We start from the raw sequence: 24,634 nt of genomic DNA on the forward strand, positions 1-24,634 counted from the left end.
GATCGCGATTCACAAAGTAGGCTAGTATAATCTAGTTTATGAGCGCGCATGTGTATATTTCATTGTATGACATACAAATGAATCTTTGGAACGCTCACTGTCGCTGACATATTTTTCTTAACGGCTATTATTCTGCGGTTGAGGATTGTATTCTACATTTCGCGAAGAAATCTTCAAGTTAAATAAGTCAGGGGAAATTCTAACGTGATTCCATCCTTGTCGATGTAACAGCTGAGAGGTCCTAATAGCTTTTATAATTTATAGCTGAGATTATTCGCATATCATTTGTCGGCACGCAGCCTAAGGACGATTTATTGGAGCGAAGCCAGCGTTTGTGAAAGTGTTTCAAAATAGCGAAACTTCAATATTTTCGAGTGAATATCGGTGGTGGATTTGTGTTGAAATAAAAGTCGTCAGTTAGGGGTTTGGCACGAGGCCAAATGATGAAACCGATACGTAGACGCCACCCCTCTCCCTATTCTAAATTAACTATTACGTAACTCATAAATATTTTAAATACATATTTCCATACTAACTACCTCAGGATAATGTCTCGCTTATGTTTACGATGCTACAGCGAGCATTATGGAAATTGATTTTAGCTTAAATGTGTGGATTAACAACTGCTTCCAAATTTATAAGTGCGTTGGTGATGTTGTAAATTTGTAGACAATATAGGTACTTTTGTTATTGGATATCGAGTATGTCGGTGTGCTCACGCGGTATTAAAAATTATTTATTTAAAGTCTGATTTTTAAATCCTTTATTTATTTATTTTAATAAGCTATTCGCCCAATAAAGAATTACACAATAATATAAGAATGTTATCTGGAAAATTGTCAAGAAACGAACATCAGGATACATTTTTGAAACGGTTTTTAATATGATATTCGTCGAATCAGGAGAATGAAGAAGGAAAGAGGATTAAAAGCATCAAAAACAGTACTTAAAAATGTTTTCAATTCGATAGATTATATAGATACCTAATAAGCTTTTAAATTTTTAATATATTTTTCAAGTGAAGTCCAATATAGTTATTGAAGTAATAATAAATGAATAAGTAATACCACAATTAACATTTAAGTGTAACTTTAATAATTACATAACATTTCAATAAATTATGATTTTTCATCAGGATAAACAAAAAATATATTTTATCTTTCACATCACAATTTTAATTTATCACTTTCAACATAAGTGCGCAAAGTTGAAATTGTGGTCGTTAAAGTACCAATGGTCTGGTTAAATACAATTATTGTACTTCTCCAAAACATTAGAAACTCGAACGAAGTTGAATATGCAAATATTTCATCAAAGTTATTCCGTGTATTGAAAATGCCGATTACACAAAGTTTTCAATTAAACAAGTTTAAAGTATGCCCAAATCCCAAACGTGCACAAATCGAATATAATTTAATTAGAATCTTCTACGTTAATAATATTTGAATACCTTCATTGGAATACTCATTCATAAAAATAATAATTGCACAAGGATAGTTGGGTCCGTAAAGGAAATCATTGACATAACAAGCGCAGAATAAAATTACTGAAGATACAGATGTGTAGAAGCGTAGGGTGCGCAAGTGAGGCGGGGGTTGCGGGGCGGACTGCCCTCAGTTCCACGGAGGCTGCGAGGCTCGACGCCGCCCGCCCTGTTGCGAAACCAGCCAAAACATTGAACCAATTGTTTTTATGCAAAACATACGTTTTATGCGATGAATACAAACACGTGAATTTATTCAGCGGCAGAAGCGAGGGTTGTGGAGAGACTCGGCTTGATTAAGTAAGTGCTATTTATATTTCATTATCATTACTTATAATTTTTTGTGTGATTTGTTTTTGATTAAGAATAGGCTAATAATTATTATGAATATTCTATTTAGCAAAGCCGAATGAGGGACTAATTTGTTTGTATGTATTATTTGAGTTAGTTTAGAAAACTGAAACTTTTTAACGAAGACTTCTAATTTAGAAGGTAAATAAACAATACGTTATGTATTTGTGAATGATATTAAATATAAATATTTTTTACATTTCTTGTAACTGTAAAAAACTTTAAAAAAACCTCTCCAAAATTTGTAAACTTTCTTATAAGATGTCATTCAGATTGGGGAGCATGAATACTTATCGTAAGAACTACAGCTTGTCCAATTATAGAGCTTTTTACTGAAAAGTGGCCGCTCTCGCAACTGAAATAATAAGAGCTTTGGGGTCACCTTTTAGAAACTTCGCGCAAGAGGTCCTTATCCTTAAGGACCTCTTTAGAAGCTCTGGAGATATTAATAACTCGTAAAAGAAAATTACGCTATATTATCTAGATAGACCATCGTAATTTATACTTTCAATTAGGTATATTTATTTATATTCATACAATTTTTTAACCGTTAGGTGTTTTGTGTATATATAAATAGCATAATATTTAAAATTAAATTACATAATTAAAATAAATAATTAAATAGTATAATGCGTAATTTTACATTGTTCGACAGGTAAACCTATTTTTGGGTGAACATTTAGCCAAAGAGTGCCAAAATAACGAAGTAGACGTTAAAAGGATTTACCATAATGACGCAGGTCTATTTACGAGCCTGTGTATTACGTGGCTCGTCCTTGGTGCCAACATTTATTGCCGTTATCATATATCTCTCAATGTGTACTTGCCAAACAACCTTCGCACCTAAATATCATACAAAAACAACATCACAAAGCTTACGTGAATCGCCTACTCCCATTATCTCGTCGACTACGCTAAGAACGAAGCCATTAACATCAACAGAAGGCCCGACCACCATTACTTTAACAACAAAGGGGAGCGTTAAAACAACAAAGCCTTACGAGGCTACCGAGAGGCCGAGTGCCGCCGCCCGCAATTCAATGGTTGCAGCGGACGTGAGCACAAAAGGGCTGGTGAAAAGTGCAAGAAGGCAAAAGTTAAACACTACTTCAAGTGCACTCGGAAGCGCAGTGCATTCCTCGTCTCGGCTTCAAGATCGCTTGGGGGCAATAGATTGCGATCTGCCCGTCTTGCCGAGGGAGTCGCGACTGTGGAGAGGAAATGAAACGCACGAGTTGAATTTGCCTTTAACGGTAAGTTAAATTATGCTTTATTTTGATGTTTCTATTTAGTAGTGTAGTTAGCAACGTCAATTTGAACGATATTTTTCGTTTGTTCGTTTTGTTTTTAAGCAAGTGTATCAATAGGTGAATGCTTGAGATAGGTTTAACTTGGTTCTATGAAGAATGTCTTTGCTCCTTACAGCGTATGATCATAGATAGAAAATATGCATAAACAAATGTTTGACGATGTCTTCTGTCTTATCTGGTCTTCAATAAACCTTAATAGTTCTTTTTTATTTTATATATTAAAAGATAATCAAGAATTCTACTTACTCAAACGGCTTCTAATAAATTGTAGGTATTTTGTAATAAGTTGTTTTTTATGAAATGGCAATTTTTGGTAAATAAGCCCGCTAATTGTACACAAAAATTACTTGTCCTTTTTAACTTATTTCGTGTACAATAAAGTATAAATAAATTAGTAAAAATTATACATGATACTAAAGTGTACGTACATTATTGGTATCTATTTGGTTTAATACTTAGATATTTTATTAAATAGGCGCTACTATACTTTTAATTTACTTCCAAAGATAATTATGTACTTTAAGTTTGGTGAATAAGAAATAATTTATGATTTACGATGTTAGATGACATCATGGTAGTACATGTAGTAGAGATAGGGGAGCATGACATTTAATTTATAGTAGTGATGGTAACTTGCATCTGTACAAACAAAATTTTAACTAAGTACGAGTATGAGTTTTATCTCTTACCCTGCGGGCAAATATAATATACCAAGAAAACTTGATCGCGACGAGAGTAAAGAGCATTGCGAGGTCAAATATATAAACCATTAATCGTCTTTCGCTAGAGAAAACAGAGGAAAAGGTTTCTTGGTTCAGTAATTTTGCTCCTTTATTATTCTCGAAGATGTTCCCACGGGCTACATCATTTTGTATTTATTTGGAAAAGGATACAGCTGTTTGTGAAATTGATATTTTAGTGTTCCCAATTTATAAATAACGATAACGATTAGGCTTCTAAATCTTATTATTGCTTGCGCTAAAAAATTGCAGGAAAAATTCCTGCATGTTTTATCGCAAGCAATAACACTTACTTAGTACTTATAATTTAATTGTTTACCTAATTCATATTAGTGATGAAGTTAAAAAAAAACTATTTAAATAAATGGTTAAGATTATTTATTCAATATAATCAAATACAGATAAACATATTAAAAATTATTTACAGCAGAATTTCGGGTCAGCGTATTCTAGTTTATTAAATGTTTCCATTGCGAATATACCATCTAGTTAAGTAGGTGTAATTATATATTAATATATGTGTGAATTTACCGCGTGGGTAACGGAGGAGTGCGCGGGAGGGCGGTTCGGGGGCGACGAGGATTGCCCTCAGGTCATCGTGTCATGGGAGGGCTCCGCCGATATACAGAGTGGAGACATCCTTATCGTCCGCATCTCCGACGCTTTATTGCTCGACCGCACCGGCCATGTTGAAACCAAGAACGAATCTATCGACACGAACTCTTCGCTCGCAGAAAGGTCAGTGTATATTTAACTTGACCTATATTTGCAAGTGATCCTTATAATACGTTAGCATAGAAGTGGTCGATAGGGTTCATTGAGCATTCTGTTTCTACGAGGGTTGTTTTTCAGGGCACATCACACGCTTCTCCAGCCAGCTGTGTATCAGGTGACGCGGCAAGGGCACGAACATTGTGATGTTTCTGATGGGATGCTACTTGACATCAATCCCTTGGATGAACATGATACTAAGATTTTTACCCTTTACGACAAAGATTTAACTGATGGTGTTAATTTGCTTATAGGTACTTAACATGTTGGTATTTAATAATGCATCTCAATCTGGAATTAAATGTAAAATCATGTCAGGACCAAGAGTTTTAAACTTTCGCACAAGAAATTAGTTTATTATATATTTTGTTCTTTATTATGGAAATAAAATGCTTTATTTACTTAAATTCATTAATAAAAATAACATTAATATAAAGGCACGTTAAACGAATATTTTTGAATGGAATTAAATTACAACTGGTTTGGAAACAACATCGTCAAATAAGTGTATATATTTGAGCATATTTTTTAATGGCATTCCACCCATCATAATGATGTACGTTTTTACTAAAAAACTTTAATAGTAGTAGAGGAGCCTAAGAGGGGATTTTGGGATTTACTCGAGCGCATCAGATTTTTATAAGGTAACCTATTGCTAAGTACCTCCAACAAGTATGAGCAGTTAATATTGGTGGGTGGGCTCACTGGAGCCGCAGGAAATTTTAAAATATCAATAATTGTCTAAGGCTCGTACGTACGCTCTAATCGTCAGATTAGCGAAATTTGGACTTCTTGTGTTGTAATTAACCTCTAAATCGTCATTATGGGACGCGCTCGAGTCATATTCTTTATAAATTTTACCGTTTCTTCATAGCCACGAAATTGCCACATAAATCGTAAGAATAATGTATACTTTATATCAGTGATATGCTAGAGAATTAAAAATATCAAAATCTAACGTACTTGAGTATTTCCATACCGTCGTTTTTTTAAAATAAAGCCTTTATCCACCGCTAAAATTAAAAATATTATAGGACTTTTTTTTCTTCCACTATGCGGGATATAGGCCATTAATATATGCTTTCCTGCGTAGGTAACTAGTCTCAATCGAGTCGCCACCGGAGCCATGAATTGGTCAGGCAATGATTATGGCAGCAAGATATTTTTTTGTCATAAAGTTACATTCATAAATAATAAATTCCTTCATAATTTTTATTTATGTGTATAATAAGTTTTTATAAATACTACTCCATATAAATGATCAATTATTTTTCTTTTTATTTTTACAATGACTACAAGCTGGTATAAGAAATCCTTGAAATTCATACAAATTTATACGATTTGTAAAACTCGTATATTTGCGTGACTTGCGTAGTTTTAGTGGGCTCTGGAGTAGTAAAACGAACGTTTCGACGTGGAATGGTAGGAAGAACGTTTATGCGTGACGTGAAGCATTCTAAAAGCCTGTAATGACGTTATATTGTACGTTTTTGATAGCATTATAGCGTCATTATCTGTTAGATACTAGCAGTGAATGCAATTCTTATCACATTCATGTAACAATAAAAATTTTACAGTTGTGTCCGAGAACTGGGGGTCACAATGCGTCCGTTTGAAAGTGACGGTCAAGTCAGATAACTGCGGCGAGTCTCAGGATTGTTCTGGGAAAGGCGTATGTTACACAAATGTATCTATGGTAGGACATTTTATATGATAATCTTTTTACATTTTCCGTGAAAACGTATGTAAACAAACCTTAATTATAGGAAGGTTACGAATGTCAGTGTTGCCCTGGATATATGGGTCCGCATTGTGAAGACATGGATGCCTGCAATCCATCACCCTGTTTAAATAATGGCATATGTGTGGACCTCACGCAATCTCTCAATGGAGCCAACTATCACTGCCTTTGTCCATACGGTATGTATTATTACCCGACTGACTAAAGGAGAGTGGAGAGTGATTTTCGACATGTATGTATGTATGAATGTGACTGAAAGTATGTGCATTACTTTGGTATGCCTTACAACTTAAACTACTGGACGAATTTTGGCATATGAGGTAGGTATCTATCGTTGTAATCATTATAATAGTGGTTTTTAACGCTCATAATTGAAGCTGTAAACAATATTACGTAACGTAAGTACTATACGACTCTGGTTGATTTTGTTTGAAAAAGTTATTTTCTGGAAAAATCTGACCTTAAGTCAAACGCTTATGCAGCACTGTATCAACAAGAAAATACTGAGATTAAGCCGGGATTAAAATTTGCCGGAGGTGGGTGAAGCAATAAATTTCTGTTTATATCGCGGGTTCGCTTTGAACCGCGCCGAATATAAATTACATTTTTCGGTCAATTAAATTCCAATGTGACGTAATCTGCAACCGTATGCGAACCGCGTTGTTGCGTAACGTTTCAACCTGCTTTGCGGTACCCGTAAAAGGTATTCAAATGCGGACAAACATTTTCAGCCCTTAAAACCTTAGATATCGATAGATATCCATTATTCATTGAATTAACATTCCTTCTTGAAATAATTGTTAGTGCAAAATCCAATTGGATTTTAAGGTTTAAATGTTTCCTCAAAAAGTTGACAAAGCATGTGAATCATACCTCCATTATCATTAATGGTATGTTTTTAAGCAAGGTCGCGAATTTATTACGAAGTACATAACTATATTATAAAGCCTATGCTTCAAGAGTTTATACCTACAGCTATAACCTATAACATCCGTCACAAAATCATTAATTAGCATTCATAAAATATACATATTTTGGTCATTTCATACTAAGAAGTCATAAAAATGGATGAAATGACGCTGTTGATGAATATTGTATTATTGTAGTTTCTTAAGAATTAAGATGCGTTTATATTAATTAATGGTAAATATATCTCATTGTTTTGTAGATTTTTTGTCATGCTCATTACTGCTCTTATGTGAACGTATGATACTTATTAATTATTGTACCATTACACATACCATTGTGTCGAAAGCAAAAACTTCGAGACTGATTAAATGAAACCTTGGCATTTATCCTTATTGGACGACTCTTACGGTTATTAATACAAATCCAACCGAAGTGTTGGTAATGCATTGGTGTTTATAGTAAGGGATTCATAAATAATTCTAACCATGTTGTAATATAAATAGTACTCACTATTATAATGTTTTAAGAACGTAACTTAAAAACCTTATGAAAGAAATTTTAATTGTGGTCGCATAATTATAAAGTTTTATGTATCTAATTAAATTGCTTATATAAAAAATTGAATATTTTCCAAAATTTATGCTATGTTTAAGTATTAATATTTTAAATACTTATATTTACAATAATACGTAGATTTTAGGATATTGAAAGTTTATTATGCCTTTATTGAGATTGCGATTAAAAAGATTACTGTAGCGTTTGGGGTCCTGGATATATATTGAAGTTCGCAAGTAATTCCGGTATAAATTAGTAAACACGCTCCATTTACATAAAACATAATTAGCGAAACGTGGATGCTCTCCATACTCACTTCCTGGGGGAATACGGGAGTGCTATTATATTTTAATTAATTTAATACGAAAACCCTGCTTGAAACACAGGTTTTACCGGGCGGAAGTGTGAAAAAGATCCATGCTTTTCATCGCCGTGTGTGAACGGTGGATCGTGTATGAGCATGGCAATGAACGGTTCGACAACTTTCCATTGTGCTTGTACGGAAGAGTGGACGGGCACACACTGCGAGCTGCCGGCGACCGGCGGTGCCTGCGCTGATAAGCCCTGCGGCAAAGGCATCTGCGTGGAGCAAACCGACGATGACAGCGGACCGAACTTCCGATGCTTCTGCGAGCCTGGTACGTTATTTGTTTAACAACTATTGGAAAAGTTGTGTTATTTATTTATTTAAGTGTTTTATAACTTCAACATTTTATAGCTTTAACATATTAGCTTTAACATATTAACTACTGATGAGGAAAGTGGAAATATTCAGGCAAGTTATTAATGTTTTAGTTGAAAATAATAATTCCTGACACACTTAGGCTTGCGTAAAGATTCGAGTTTATTCATTGTTGCAAAAAAAATACAATCCATAAAGCTCTGTTTCCTTTCAATAAATAAACAGACCGACCGACCAACAGAAATTGACCGGAGCAAATGTTGAAGCTTATACAAGAACAGAATTAGCTGCATTTGTGTGGAGGGATACAATAAGGGATAAACAAAATTTCAATAGATGCATTGTTTCATATTTGTAGCAAAAGTTATTTAAGTTTACCGTATATCTTCAAAACGCAAAGTTTATGTGTGGATAAAAGTGCAAGTCTTAGTATATAATATATAAACCCTCATAAAATGATGGTATATCATGTGTTTTGCAATAAATTATAAAGTTTCCAATAGTAAGGGACATATACATTAAATTAATTATAAGAAAATAAAACATATATTTTACTTAATAAGCTAAGTATGATCTACATTTTTACACCTTCTAATTTGTCACTTTATCGTTATTTTAAAAATGCCTCATTCCCTCAAAGTGTAAGGGCCGTAAGTTCTATGTAAGAAAACATAATCCGATATAGTAGGAATATCTCGCCAAATCAATATTTAGCGTGAGAGTCTTATTGCATTTTGGCATGATGCCATTTTTATCTCATGCGTTTGTTTTGTGCCAGGACAAAATAGATGTCTTTGACAGAAGGATGAAATGAAAAATAATCTCTTTCATATTCATGCAAATGAAAGGATAAGAAATTCATTTCTCTCTGCCACGACGGCGTAAAAGCTCATATTTGTAATCCTTCGAATTTGGCGTAGGTACATAAAGTCGTAAATTAGATATTGCGAAAACGGGTGACAGGCGACAAATTGGCATTTCTAGTTTGGCAATGTTTCAGGATAACATATTTCTTTGCAATTTTTTTAGAGGAAACCTATTGTGTGCACTCTCTAGGGAAGAAATAAATCAGATGAAAAATATATTCCGACCTAATTTAATGCTGACTTTTTTCGCTTATTATTTAGATTTTGAGTATGGCCTTTATAAAAGTAACTTGCAATTGCAACTTGTAGTATGTGATCACAAAATTGTCTTATAATATACATTCAATAAAAAAAGGAAACTTAGGTGTTACTATGCTAAAAAAGCTTGCTATATAAACATGCTAAAGCTTGCTTTATAAAAATGGTATTCACGTATTACAAACTTATCTTTCATATTTATAATCTCTGGTTTAGATTTTAAACTCGCATTTACATTGGATTACGAATTCTAAGCTCAATTACTTGCGTGTTCCATTGTGCCCTTTGTAGGAGAACCTAGATTCTTGAACTAAATAAGCGATAAAAAACGCAAATAATTATTTTCGTTTTCGTTGCAAAATTACGAACAATTTCTTTCGCTTGAGCTATAAGCCTCTGTAATATTCGCAGTCTGTTATATAGATTAAATGTGCGAAATCACTGATTCACGAATTTAAAGCTCTTCCTTTCCTTTAAATATATGTCGTTAACATCGTCTAAGTACTGTTGAGCTGATACATTTTAAGCTGTCATTTTCTTGTATATTTTACAGGTTTGTTGGTATCTATTATGGAGCTATCAAAACAACAAAACCTATAACGAATGATTCATCGAAACATATTTGTTTAAATTGATGTATAGATTAAACTATGTATAGACTAACTCATATTTGTAATTTGCATATAAACTCTTACTTTACCAACCAAGAATTTAATATAATGAATAAAAATTATAAAACAAAAATAATTGTGTGTTAGTAATTGTGTGTAACTACACTGGAACGCTTTGAACGTTTTTACGTTACGGATTAAAATACGCTGCTTTATTTTGGTTTTTTCGTGGGTCAGGCCGGGCGGAGTGGCTAGTATTTCATAACCCCGTTATTGTGTAAACATGCATACAAACGTAAATCTAATAAATTCTCTTTCATTTATTTGAAATACAAGGAAATCAATTAAAAGGATCTAATTTCATAGGGTATACCGGAGACAGATGCGAACTAGAGTATAATGAGTGCGAATCGTCGCCGTGCGTGAACGGAGGCACTTGCACTGATCGAGTCGGAGGCTTCACTTGTGCCTGCGATCGAGGCTACACTGGACCTACATGTCAGTTTAAGGTAGTCTTTTTAAATGCTTACTATTGATGATTATTTGTGTATGATGGTTTACGTTCGTAATGTCAATTTAGGATATATGTTTATTATTCTCCTAATTTAAAGGGATAAGGCCACTATACTACTGTTTAGGTACCGATAAAATTATAAAATAATTAAGCTGTTATATATACGTATGGAATTAAATAAATAAATTATAATGTTATTGTTACTGGCAGATGCCGCCCGCATAATTTAACAGAGGAAACTTTGTGTCTGTTAAGTGCTTCATATGCTTATTATAATAAAATATATAAATAATTTGGATAGATTGAAACGCTGATACTACAACGAGACTTAAATTTTATGTATTTGCATAAATAGTAGAAAATAATCTTATATTTAATTAATGGATTTTTCAGGTGGACCTCTGTGCACCGAACCCCTGTTCGGAGCAGCGATACTGCGTGGACCACGGCAACAGCTACGCCTGCGAGTGTCCCCGCGGTTTCGTTGGTGAAGAATGCCATATTCCAGCTACTTCTGTGGGTATAATCCAAATAAAACTGTGCTGTATTTCATTTCATGATACGCTAATGTGTTAAGAGTAACATATAACTTTATTAATATAAAGTATATATAAGGGCTAATGCCCGTGTGAACATAAAACTGACAGTTGATTTTGGCGCCAAAATGTTGAGATTGATTTTGTAAATTAAATAATAAAATAAATAGTAATTAAAAAATAAATTAAATTCTCACAATATTTAAAAGCAAATTATACTCTAAGTTGTGCTAAAGAAATGTTTATAAAAAAAAACTTAAAAAACAATCCCTTGTTGTATTGGGGTAATAATTTTTTTGAGTGATATTGCATATTTCTTTTTTACTATTATGAATATGCTTAGGGTGATATAGTCGATACATTGTTCACATCACTCCCTGTAAGTTCTCACATTAAAGAATATTTTTAATTTTAAGTAGCATCAGAACTTATGAAAAATACTGCTTTTTTTCAGATATGCGATAACAACCCTTGTGCCCATGGCGGAACGTGCTGGAGTGGTGTGGACTCGTTCTATTGCTCTTGCAGGCCGGGATATACCGGAAGATTGTGCGAAGGTAATTCTTACAAATAAATACACAAAACATCTTGATTGCAACGGACATATGCAAAACATACGCTCTTTTTTCCGTACTTCGTAATGTAAAAAGTAATAAGTCTCCTTGATCATTTTAGATAACTTGCATTTTTCAGAGTGGGATCTCTTTGTTGTAAAAGTTATTTCATTAGAAGTTGTGTTTGTATTTACAATAATACTTAAATGTCCAATGTGTAAAATAATAATTAAAAAATGCTCCTAATTATTTAAAAAATATATATTAACTCTGATTAACAATTTTATCTTAAATTTATTTGTATATTTGTTTTCTGTCTCTTTTTATTTTATTATTTTTTTTTATTTTAATTTATGTATACTTTCTTACTTTTAGTTTTTTAACGAATTCATATCTTTTTACTAATGCACATATGTATCTAAAATTATATTTATTTAATTTATATGTACTTATATATGTTATATAATACGTTTATATGAATATATTCATGTATTTATATACTTCAAACCTACCTCCTCCTTTATATATTACTTTTTCACAGTTGGTTGCCTGGAAGAGATCACTCTTTAGTGATATTGCCGCCCGCTGTGCTGGTTTAGTTTTAAGACATTTATTTTAAGGATGCGTTGTGTATGCCAGCACAACAAAGTGTAAATAAATAAATAAATAAATATATATATTAGACGGACATTTCATAAATAACTCCTTGCAGTTTATTTCGTAGAATTTGGAAACATTATTTTTATCTTCTGCTGTGAAACAAAAGTAGAAATATATAGGTAATCAATTATAAAATATATTATGTATGTATTAATTACAAATTTCAGAAGATTTCATTCTGGAGCCAGTGATCGACGGCGAAGGAGATGTGGACGCGGAGACTCGCGGAACTGGATCAGTGCGCGTGATGCGGCTCCCGCTGGGCCTGTACCACGATCGCCTTCACAATGTATACATAGCGGCCGGCACCCTGGGAGCAGCGATAGCTATCGTGGGAGTCGTGGTAAGTCGGAGTGTCTTGGTACCAGGGATGAATGCACACTTATATCAGTAATGGAGTGCAGTTGGTGACATGGTCGCGTCTAGTAAAAAAAATTTTACCTGTCTTTTATTATAATCGACTGCAGTGTTTATATAATAAAAGTCTTATTTCAAAAGGCTCCCTGGTAGAGGTGGCTTTGAGCCATAAGGCCGTCATTTGTACAATAAATAATAATTTAATAGTAACTTAATTAATCGTGGCATCGTCTTCTATATTGTGTCTTTACTTAGCGTATCCAACTTATACATGTAGAAGATGTATATGATAGGTTTATAAAAACTATATACTTAACGCAAAGTTCTAATCGGAATGTTTCATCAGTGTTTAAATTGTACTAAAAATGATTCTCACTTTGATACACTCATAAAAGGGCATAATTTCCAGGTAACAGCATGCCACTGTCGCGTAAACAAAACCTACTCCCGTCTTCTATCCGGGCTCTCAGCGCGGGTCACAGAAGCGGGTCCCCCCCACCACTGGCTGCAAGACAAACGGGAGCCCAACCCCGCCCCCTTCCAACCCCCCACTTCCTTCGACACCACCGACATGTACTACACACTAGACTTCAGCGATAGCCAAAGCTCCCCCCTCATTCAATAGCCATCAATAACGGACTGCTCCGATGGGGAACGGTTCAAAATACAAATTTAATAAATGCCATGTCGCCACGCGAACCGCCGCATTGTGCATCGCTGTTCGAGGAAAATTATTAAGTTGGCTTGTGATTATTTGACGTAAAATCATGGTCATCAATAAAGAAACGAAAACACACGTGCTATATTTGATTTCAGGCATAAGCTTCGCTATTGAAACAATATTATTGCTTGATTTTATGAGAATTTAATAAGCGAATAATCCTATGATAAACTAAGTCCCATTAAGCAATGTGCGCCACACCCTGAACAGTTTGTCCTGACCATATTTTTAAGGCAACCTTCTTTATATACTCGTAAACATTTTTTACTGAGACGCGTTCTATTTGATAAAATACAGTTTTCAACTAGTAAACATGTGGAAGATGCTAGACTATAGTCGGGATCTTATGTTATTAACGTTTTTAAAATCACTGCTAAGTACTGATAGCAAAAATAAGTAAAAAAAGTTAAATTGGTGTAATATCATATTATTGTTATTTGAACGTTTGATTAATTATAATTTTGCTTAAAAATGACTTCACTAATAAGATAAGTTTTCCATCATGTCATTAACATAAATTGCTAACTGATAGATAAGAAGTTTCATAATTAAGTGGAAATATTTATGGAAGTTTCGTTATTATTTTTATTATAGCTGATAGGTACATCGTCAGTGTCTTATGTATAATATTTCTGTTATGTTATTTTTAGGCAGATATTTTCAAAAATTTTGCAAAGATTTGCAGTATAGCCGTCTAGACTATGTATCTTTAGTATTTTGCAAAATCTAAAAATACAATTAATTTTATTACTCCGCTAAGTTGTATAGTATAAATGTAATGAGATTATGTTGGTTGTCATTTGAAATGTTTGAATTTTATTCTAAGAATGTTTTCGCATTTAGGCGACTTTAGCAGCGCGTCTATCGCGCTGTCAAAATTTCATAGTTCATACGAAAGCGCAGCGGTCTCGCGATACCGGCGAGGCCATAGTATTTTTAGGCGAAATTAATGGCGTTGAATGAGTACTATCGAAAACAGAAGAACATTGTTAATGTTTCCTCGCCGAAATTCCTTGTTGATGCGAAGTGCCCCACACAGTTTTATAAGGCAGCGCGGCAGTCAAGCTTCTAACGTCCTAATGTGTCCTAAGACCTGAAAAATTATTACTGTGTAGTAGTGTAGCATCAAAAAATATATATGTATTTAAGATAGCTCTAAATAGTCTTGCGGTTTTTATCCAATTAGGATACATTCATTAGTTGTATTAAATTTATGATTAATGTGTGTTAATTGATAATTTATTATAAAATTGATATAAATCTGAATGGATAGCATTCCAACCGTATTATCGATATAGTTTGAAAATTTATGTGTGAGTTAATATTAAGTGTTTAGATCATTAGAGATACAATTTCGTGTGTATGCTTTATATGTTTAGTTAACTTTATTAATTTAAACTAATTAGAATTATTTTAAATTAATATCAAATAAAGTGCCTGTGAAACGTAAAGTACAGTATGCTTCTACCCAAGATGGTTTTCTAAACCGCTTAGATAGTTAAAAAATCGTCACTGTTGTGTCTTTTATCCACCCTTCGTACCTTCTTAGTCAATTTATTCTGCTTCGACCTCTACTTTTCACTTCGTTTTCTCTTTTATAAGTGATATTTTATGATAGATAGATGTATTTTAATATATGAACTATAATCAAGATAAGTATACGTATATAAAACGTTGCCTCAATGCTTTTCGTGTTTCGAATAAAGCTTTTTGATGTAAATATGTGTGTTATAATATTGTTGAATTAATGTGTCATGTAATAAAATGCCCTAATCGTGACTAGCAATCATTTAATTATCACCCGCATCAACGGGAATATAAAGAAACAAAACTACACCTTTGTTTTGAAGTAAAACATTTTTATTTAGATCATAAACTTTGATAAAAATAATTATATTAATAATATTTTTATGACAACTTACAAATATTCATATAAAAGAATAACGTAACATCTATTCAAATTTTAAAATTAAGTACATTAAAATCAATAACGAAAATGTGCTACCACTTTCGGTAAGTATAACTAGTGTGACTATCTCCACGAGGCGGCGAGCCCGCGCGACGTCACACCGAGCGCCGTGCGCCGTGCGCCGCCCCGCGCTTTGCGCCAGTATAGAGCTCTTGCGCCCGCACTGCTGCTCGCTAGCGATTCTCATCAAGAGGGAAACAAATAAACTATATTTATATAACATTTGCAATAAAATATACGGGAATAATATAGGAGAATGTCTCAAAGCACAGACCAATACAGCTCACATTTGTTTTGAAATGTAATTTTTATGGACAAACATAAAATGATTTTTAGAATCGCTTGCGAACAACGTTGTGGACACAACAAAAAATATAAGGTCAAGCGACTCAAACAAAGCTAGGTTTTGATGAATGATTACAATGTCTTAAAAGTTAATAAATCCAAGGCTGTTTGAAAATATTTCGCGTTTTGCAAATTCTTAGCTAAAAGCTGGCGCTGTTTGAGTCCGCGAGAGCTTGAACAAATGATAGATTACTCCGATAAACATAATCATTGCACAACGACACCGAGCGGCGCAGGCTGCGACACCGCGAGGACACGCCCATTTAACTACCTACTACAACTGATTTACGTACTTTATTGCTACTGACGTTTGTGACTTATGACGAGATTCAGAATCACGATCTAACATCATTGTAAGTTTAAACATTAAAGCTGCACAATTTATAATAATAAGTACATAAATAAATATTACATCGATACGTATAAGTAGGTATAATATAATAATGTTAGAGTCCGCCCCGCGTATAAGGTAAATGCAGACTTTGAGCAATGCAATGCATAAAATTATAAAATTTATAGAGAGATTTAAACATTATAAACATAGTGGTTAGACATTAACGAGTGATAAGATTATATTATAATAAGTAAATGATATGGAAGATATCGATGAGGCGCAGGACGAAAACAGTCACAACGCTATCGCAGCGCATCACAATAAAATTTCTCAGAAATACGTAAATAGCATAATCTTAATTATAATTCGATTTTCTACCTGCAACACGTGTGACAATAAAACAATTAAGTATAAAATACTAAACTAAATCATTAAGTACTATAAACTATGTCATAATATGGCAGTTAGTCGAACCGTCCGCACTAGGCACTTCACTTAAAATTACGTCTTGGGCGACTTTGTCTGCGACCAATCTTTCAAACAAACAGAACCTGGTTCTGAATTTTGGATAGTAAATCGGTGGACAAAACTTAATATAGAATTTTGCGACAAACAGAGCAACAGATAGGTATATTATTTTTAAATAAGATGTTTAAACACAAACAATAAGTTTAGTTTAAGTAAATGAGATTCATACAAAAAATAAATTTTAATAATATTGTCATGGCCCGAGAGTTCACTAATGACAGAAAACTATTATGTATAATAAAATGATATATAACTCTAAGTAGATTGTACACAAACCACTCCCGTCGATGAAAATGTTAATTCTGTTCTGATGGACGACTTGTGACCACATATAAATGACTACTACATAAGCATTGTAAATTATGCAAAATGGCGGCTAAGACTCATTTAAAATTATAATTCGTTTTATTGATTCCATTTACTATTTTATTAATCAGTACCCTTTTAATTTTTAATTAGGATTCGGAATTCAGGTATTTTGTAATGATTTTGAATAAATCACACCTTCATGTTAATCACTATGTAATTAGATACTATGTGATTATAATTGTAATAAAATTCATTTAATTTAAAAAATTAATGAATATGTATTAGTCACAGCGCCTTTAACACGGAAACAATTTGTGTTCGAACTAATTCTAACACTATTCTTTACCTAAGTGCATGAATTGAGCGAGCTTATAAAGCAAACTTATCTCATAAATCTTAAAAAAGTGGATGGCATTTAATTTGACTTAACTCACTTATATTAAAGGATAAAACATTATTATTATGACAAAGATACTTTATGCATTTTACAATTTGTAGGTGATATACCTACAAACACTTTTGTGACAAGAATTTCTTACTTTATCATCATGGCAAGATAAAAAGGTACCTGTTGAAACGATAACTACATAAATCTAGAATGATAACAGATGAATGGCACACACGTTTAAACTTCAACAGCAATTTATTATAATTTCTCAACAACATTTTTAGTCACTAACTTCCGTGATATTTATATAAAATGTATAAGCCATCACCATTATTTCTGTGTAATTTCATAAGGCACTAAGAGATATATACAAGGCAGTCCCGCTTCTCGCGCGGTACAAAACGTTCAACCATTATTTGTGACATTCGTTCATTATGATGAGTGTTATGGTGATGAACCTCTTATAAGTAAATTTCAATCTGAGATCGACGACTTCTTGAGACAACCTTATTCTTAATAGTGAGTGTAAAACTTGGAATGTAAAAAGTACATTTTTAGTTCGCCACAAACAAACTGTGAGACTTAAAGAGCACTACAACCTGGCGAACGTTAACACGAATGATGGGATCGTTCTTGTCATCACTTGGTAGAGGTGAAAGGCGAAGATTGATGGAAAACTAGTGCTCTAAAGGCAGCTCTACGAATGTGATATCGTAAAGAGGCTCATCCTCGCTGGACCCCGCCGGCCGCACCTCCAGCAGGAACAAATCCTCGTTACAATAGTACGCCAGCATTTCATCGTCAATTTTGGCCGTAATCCTATAATTAAATACAAATGTTAATATCATGTACTTATTTATGTGTAATCTTGACGTGTTGATCAGTAAATATTAATTATCTTGGATTTTTAATTAAGTATGTATGATGATTAATAATTTTATTGATTAATATGAGGAAACTGCAAAATAACCTGTTTTGTTTTGGAGTAGTCGGGTATTCTTATCGATTACATAGCGTAAACGGGGACTTTGTAGGTGTAAGAAAAGCAATGTGAAGTTAGTGGCGCGCCCTCTAGACAAGCGAAACCGTATTACGCGAGGCGGCCGATTTCATAAAATGAACTTTGAGATGCCAATGAAAACCACTTACCCTTTCTTGTTCTTTCGATAAAGATTATTAATTGCCGAACTTGAAATTTTGTACTTATTCTCAATCTGAAAATGAGCAGAAAATAAAATCGATTACATTGGGCCTGTGTCTGTGAACCGAGACGTCTCGTCTTTCGAATCGATCGTTAGATCGGTAACCGGTCTAGTGGTTTTACAAGGACAGAGAGTGAGTCGCGCGGGAGCACCACAGTGCCCGAACCGGAGGCAGCCGCCGAGCGCGGGTGTTAATTACAACATGCAGTTATGATGGTCGAGTGTATTAGACGGGGTTATGAAGCGCCACATCGGTTACAGCTGCGCCACGGGCGGAGGCCCTTGCGGGGCCGCCGCCTGAGGCGCGGACGAAGCGTCTCGATTATTTTCGTTTACGTTATTACAAGTCTTAAGTCTCCTTCATAAACGAATATCGATACAACGAGAAACCGAGAAAGCAATCTCTCGCTCGCTCGTGTTCTGCGGTTAGCTGACATCACCAAGGTTATTTACGTGCTCACCGCATTCGCGGCGTCCTTGATACGTAACTTTGATTTATTTACTATTGTCAATGTGACGTATCAAGTTTAGAGAAAAGGGTACAAGTTTACTTACAGCGTGCAGAAGACCCTGTGTCGTGGGTGGAACCACGTGAAGAGGCGTGTATACGTCGTCCGTGTCCTGGCGTACATACAGCATCACGCGCTCGCTGAGCGGCGGCGTGGAGGTGCGCGCTCTTTTGCCTAATACCCCTTCTAGTTCTAAGGAATCCTTACGATCGCTATATGGCGACAGTCCACCGACGTCAGATCGATACCTATTATAAATAAACATTTTTAGATATTAATAAAGTTTCAGTTAGATGACAAGTAGCAAAACCAACCAAGTAACAAAACAGTGTTTTGTTGTATTGTAATATTCAAATACTTACGCAGGTGCATCTGGTGGGAAGTGGTTGTGAAATTTAAGTGCTGGTGCCTGAGGCTTTGCAGCATGCAGCAAGAAGGGCGACGCGCCTTTAAGATGAGCTTCGGCAAGAGCCGCTTCATCGTGTCCATAAAAACCCTGAATATCCATTCCAGCCAGTTTATCGATATCCTCAGCTGGACTGAACAATACAGGTGGTTTGGTTAAATCCGCCATCGAATAAAATTCGCTTCGTTCCGTAACTGGATGGTAGATTTCATCAAGCTTCTTTCTATTTGTTGCTGACATTTTCCTTTTTGCTGCTCTTCTTTCTTCATCTCTTGTTTTTCTTTCAGCACCCTACAATACAATAAATAATAATCAGACACACGTTTTTTAACTTGCTTCAATCTTAATTTTAAATAAACTCGAAAAATTACCTTGTCACAGAAAACCTTAATTTGACAGTAACCCCGATGATAAACTTGTGTGTCTCTTGGGTCTTCAAAAGTGTCAATCTGAATGTGAAGTGGTAAACCCTGTAAAAAAGATATTTAAGTTTAGATTAACTTGTTATTTTTCATAAAATGTTTCAGTAACTAAATGTATTTACATTCAAAGTTTGGCATCATAAGCTACATTGCAATTCTCCATGCCTTTCTCTATCCATTTCGAACCATCAATCGTGTTAAATTGACTACAATGTGGGCAAATTACACAAGATATTTCACGCTAGAAATCTATGGCAGCGACTCAATAAAATGGTTATAGTACTTATATCTATAAGGGATAATTGTAGTGTATCTACATATTATAATGAAAATATTATGCACGTGTCTGAGTCGAATCGTGTTAAAAGTTTAATTACTTCGGTTCGAGGTCATCGACGGAGCGTCACCGCTCTTTGAAGAGATAATATTTGAATTGATGGCCATCTAGCTAGAGTTACTTTATATATATAGCTATATATACGATAAACAAACATAAGATTTGATACTTTTTTAATTTATAAGACAAATTGTTATATTCAATATATGTTTAATGCGGAGGTGATATACGCTATAGAATGCTCTATACATGTTTAATGCGTTTGTAGATTGCTGTGCTTATCGGGGCGTCTCCGGCGACAACGCGGTTAGCGACCTCATGCCTTCATGTTGTCGTATTTCATGTGTCGCGTATTTAATGTGTTAAGCTTAATTAAATTTTTGCTGTATGAAAACCTTATTTTAAATGTAATTATAAATTTAGGGTTACGTATAACAAGTTCCCAAGTTATCGAACCGATGTAAAAGGAATCTGAATTTAGCCATTTTATACTAATTGCTATGAAGTGACTGAGTATTTAATTACTCGAATACACAGAAATACTTTTTGTGCTACACACAGGAGTAAACAGATTTTAATTTCGAGGGTGTTTATGAAAGTAAAATCACTAAAAGTACATAAAATAACCCTTTTATTTATGCGAAAAATATGTACATTGGGGCGTGAAGCCACAAAACCGGTGAGGCTTTAGATGAGCTACGTCATTATACGCTATGTATGTACAACATATATCGTTAACAAATAAAAAAATCACTTACCTTAACACCCTTTTGGCTGCTGAAATCCGTACTCAAACACTGTACGGCAATATTTATCTGAAACGAAAAATGTATCATTTACACTAAAACCAAAGGTAGCATCATTATTGCAGCAGAGATTGATATAACGTTCAAAATTAAACAATGTTAATTTAGAAACAAAACACACAGCTCTCTTTGTTTATAATAAATTCTTCCATTGACGTAGAAGGGGCGAACTATAAAAAGATATGGGAAGAGTTTTAAATTAAGTGTATTAAAAAATCCAATATAAGTATGTAATAGCGTAAGGTTTTTCTGCAGCGAGCTGCGGGGGGCGGCGTCGTGGCTTGATGCACACTCATTACCGCGGTCTATGCAAATGACCCTTACGCGTTTTTACTCGTCGCCGACACTGCCACCGATCACTGTCAGAACACATATTATCTGTCGCAAACTACTCGCATCCGCTATGGTATTACTGAGCAATGGTAAATAATTATGGATATCGATAACCGATTATCCGCAACTAAATAATGTGGTCGAGCATAACAAATTCCAATTTTAGAGTGTACGACTAGATAATTGACCTTACAATATACATACATCTTTTTGTTCATACATGACCTATTCATGTTTTTTTCCTTGTTTGGATATTATAATAGGGTATACATTTTTGTGCCTGTCTGCATGTATGTATAATACGTTAATTTATAAAGGAGATACAGAATAGGTTTATGTGAATAAAAGCATCATTAATAAACGCATATAATTTCATGACGTTGGGTATATTTACATTATGCTTCGACATTTATAATATTTCAATAAAGCAGTACGTGAAAACATGAACTGAATAGTTTTTCTTATTCATAGAACCAAAAAACTTTAACATTGAATAGTGCAAAATTGCGATAATAACCATAAAACGTCTGTGAACATTATATTTTTTTGCAATTAAAATTGCGTTTGAGTTGTACGAGTTCTGCCTCTATTACTTTTTGCTTCATTTGCCGTCGACCCCTATATGGTTTCAGGATTTTATTTAATTATTCTTCAATTTTGTAATTAAAAACGTGGCTTGAGTTTCGATGAAGCTCAAGAATAAATGTAATGCATAACTTTATGCAAGTATGGACTAAGCATGCACATAATTTTGCATTAATAATACTTATTATGCGTTTTATTTTGTTTGCCACTGAGGACGAAATGTTGTGCAGAGTTTATATCAATGCTTAAACTATATACATTTATTGTTGTTGCTTTATCCTTTAAAAACGAATTAAGTTTTAGTACCTTTAAAATACGAAAAAACTTACTTTGGCAGCGCTTTCAAGGGGATTCCAATAGACGGCGATGGCATTGTGGGCGACCTCCTCTATGCACCCCGCTAGACCGATGCTGTTCTTTGTATCTGCAACAAAATGAAATAACTTCATAAATCATGTCTTCAGCTAACTGTGCAGTAATGGTTGTAGAGATTTCGATTAAGATATCAACGCACAATACGTCATCGAAGACGGAAATTTATTTGCTGGGCGTGAATAATCACGTGATAGGATCAATTCACCGGCGATTACTATTTTCCTTTCAGTTTTACCTAATCTTGAAGAAGTATATTATATTAGAATAAGTTTTCATAATTATCGCTCAAACTTAAAAAGTTAGTATGTGATAAACGCAGGTTTATTGGTTTTATTTTTTCCCCAATATATTAGCATATTATCATCGTCTGCTTATCGAATACCTAGTTGGTAACTAAATGGTTTTTATTTCTTAATATTGTTGTCATATAATCGGCTATAAAATATTCATGAATGATCTGAGCTATAGGCTCTAGTAGGTTCTCAAAGATATCAATAACGAAAGAAATAAATAGTGAATAGTCAGTCAGGGTAATGCATAAATAAATAGGGTACAACAAGTTTTAATCGTAGGTGGTTTTGTAAGCTTGTAATGCATTATTTTAAGATGTATATTGCATTTAGAGTATTGGAAGTGCATTAGTAGACAGGCGGTGGTCGTAACTGAGTAATAGTCGAGCGTCGCAGCGTGGCCCGGTGGCGCGTGGGCCGCTATCGGCCTGTGTGCAATCTGTGCGGGCGCGCGCCCCGCTGACGTGTTTACGATCTCCGCCGCCCGCCCTCACGCACCATATTGTCTAACTATCTCTTACTTTACGTGTAAATGTCACTGCGCAAATTCACACCTACTCGCACGTGTTTAACATAATTGTTACTTACAGTTTGCATTTGAATAATGCAATTTAGTTTCAGACAAACTTTAAAGTTTGTTAGATCGATTAAAGGAATGAAATTACATTTATCAGGTTGAGTCTTATGTTAATGTCCCAATGTAATGAGAATGAGTCCCAATTTAAACTAATCAACGGGCAACTATATGACCAAAATTTAAAATGCTTCTAAACTAGAATGCGTGATTGAATTGAAATGTCTACTTTCCGAAACAAAGGAAACGGGATGGGTTAATCAAAAATCAGTGAGACATGACTAATGCTAAAACTTCATAAAACAAAGAAGGCGAAGCCAAGAAGCCGCTTTGCGTTGAACTGCCGGTCGACACGCGATATAAGAAGACTCAAACGCGAACGTAATCGGAGAAGTTATTGTGTAGAGGCGCAGTGCGTTGCGTCCCGCCCTCCCTCATCTCTCATTCCTCTCCGTAGGTAGGCACTTTCACACGCCCGCGCACAGGTGTCCGGTGTCGCCCTTGAGGCTACTCTAAAGTTCATTCTGCATTTATCACGTATCTATAACTAACACGCATTTGTGTTTTACATTCATCTATTAATGCATATGACACAACTTCGCTTGGTATGTTTGGTCCCTTATGTAAAACATAAGCTGACTTGCCCTTGCTTTAATTTAACTTTATAATTTTAAGACATTCTAAATAATATTAACTTAAAAAACAAAACTCGACTAACATCGAGATAAAACTCTAAACCTTGACATTAAACTTGGCCCGCCGCGCAAATTAATGGCTTCCATGTTTTTATTTTCCTTGAGATTAAATTTATAGGCACTGTTTGTAGCCACGGCGTCACTCATTACGAATGCTCTAAGCCTTGCTTAAGTAATATTAGATTGTATAAAGTGTCATATATCAGCGCTGTTTACTCCAAACGACTTAACTATTAATAAGTAAGCATTCCAACGATGACGCAACGCTATCGATTTGGCTTGGCAAAGTAATTTTAAGAATCAGTGAAATATTACACTTAGAGCCTTTTATTATTTTTATTTTATTTTACTTTGCATTATTTCCCTCAGCAAACATTTTTACAAGTACATAACTGTTTTCATAGAAACATTGCAAAAATAATAATAAGCGCGCAGGTAGAGGTTCTTCGCGCAATTAACATGCTAATGAACGCTCGCCGATATCATCGCAATAATTATGTCCGCGCGCGACTATATTGTAGGCTTGTTTATATTTTAGTTTCACATTTTCGACAACACCGCAAATACCATAACCATCAATTTGATCTCTATGAACGGTTATGTTCAGA

The 24,634-nt window shown here is 34.3% G+C and overlaps 3 protein-coding genes across 6 annotated transcripts in view; 2 read left to right on the top strand and 1 right to left on the bottom strand.

Moving 5' to 3' along the window:
• Positions 1–24,634, top strand: part of LOC119829457 (protein grainyhead-like) — a 105,965-nt gene that overhangs the window by 15,893 nt on the left and 65,438 nt on the right. The window lies entirely within an intron of this gene.
• LOC119829456 (neurogenic locus notch homolog protein 1-like) lies at positions 1,630–14,107 on the top strand. Its single transcript, XM_038351963.1, has 12 exons — positions 1,630–1,783; positions 2,490–3,087; positions 4,432–4,622; positions 4,737–4,909; positions 6,233–6,351; positions 6,422–6,575; positions 8,247–8,498; positions 10,644–10,786; positions 11,185–11,307; positions 11,782–11,884; positions 12,709–12,884; positions 13,308–14,107. Exons 2-12 carry the CDS (start codon positions 2,566–2,568, stop codon positions 13,521–13,523), a joined length of 2,172 nt encoding a protein of 723 aa, XP_038207891.1. The 5' UTR covers positions 1,630–1,783; positions 2,490–2,565; the 3' UTR covers positions 13,524–14,107.
• Positions 15,580–24,634, bottom strand: part of LOC119829455 (protein grainyhead-like) — a 121,825-nt gene continuing 112,770 nt past the window's right edge. For 3 of the 4 annotated variants that reach the window (XM_038351959.1, XM_038351962.1, XM_038351958.1), the window contains 7 exons: positions 22,422–22,516; positions 21,127–21,183; positions 19,981–20,079; positions 19,566–19,900; positions 19,250–19,451; positions 18,642–18,706; positions 15,580–18,311 (listed from right to left, as the gene is read on the bottom strand). In XM_038351959.1, coding sequence (XP_038207887.1) covers positions 18,170–18,311; positions 18,642–18,706; positions 19,250–19,451; positions 19,566–19,900; positions 19,981–20,079; positions 21,127–21,183; positions 22,422–22,516 — 995 coding nt within the window. In that variant the 3' untranslated portion in view covers positions 15,580–18,169. The remainder of the gene's footprint in view (positions 18,312–18,641; positions 18,707–19,249; positions 19,452–19,565; positions 19,901–19,980; positions 20,080–21,126; positions 21,184–22,421; positions 22,517–24,634) is intronic. The other variant, XM_038351960.1, reaches the window with a different exon arrangement.

This window comes from Zerene cesonia, chromosome 10, assembly GCF_012273895.1.
Source record: "Zerene cesonia ecotype Mississippi chromosome 10, Zerene_cesonia_1.1, whole genome shotgun sequence".
Taxonomy (NCBI): Eukaryota; Metazoa; Arthropoda; class Insecta; order Lepidoptera; family Pieridae; genus Zerene; species Zerene cesonia.

Excerpts from the sequence above, each read along its gene's own strand:
- LOC119829456 (XM_038351963.1), top strand. The coding sequence starts at position 2,566 with ATGACGCAGGTCTATTTACGAGCCTGTGTATTACGTGGCTCGTCCTTG. Across the intron at positions 3,088-4,431 it reads AGTTGAATTTGCCTTTAACG|GAGTGCGCGGGAGGGCGGTT; the intron begins GTAAGTTAAATT and ends TGGGTAACGGAG. Across the intron at positions 11,885-12,708 it reads TACCGGAAGATTGTGCGAAG|AAGATTTCATTCTGGAGCCA; the intron begins GTAATTCTTACA and ends TACAAATTTCAG.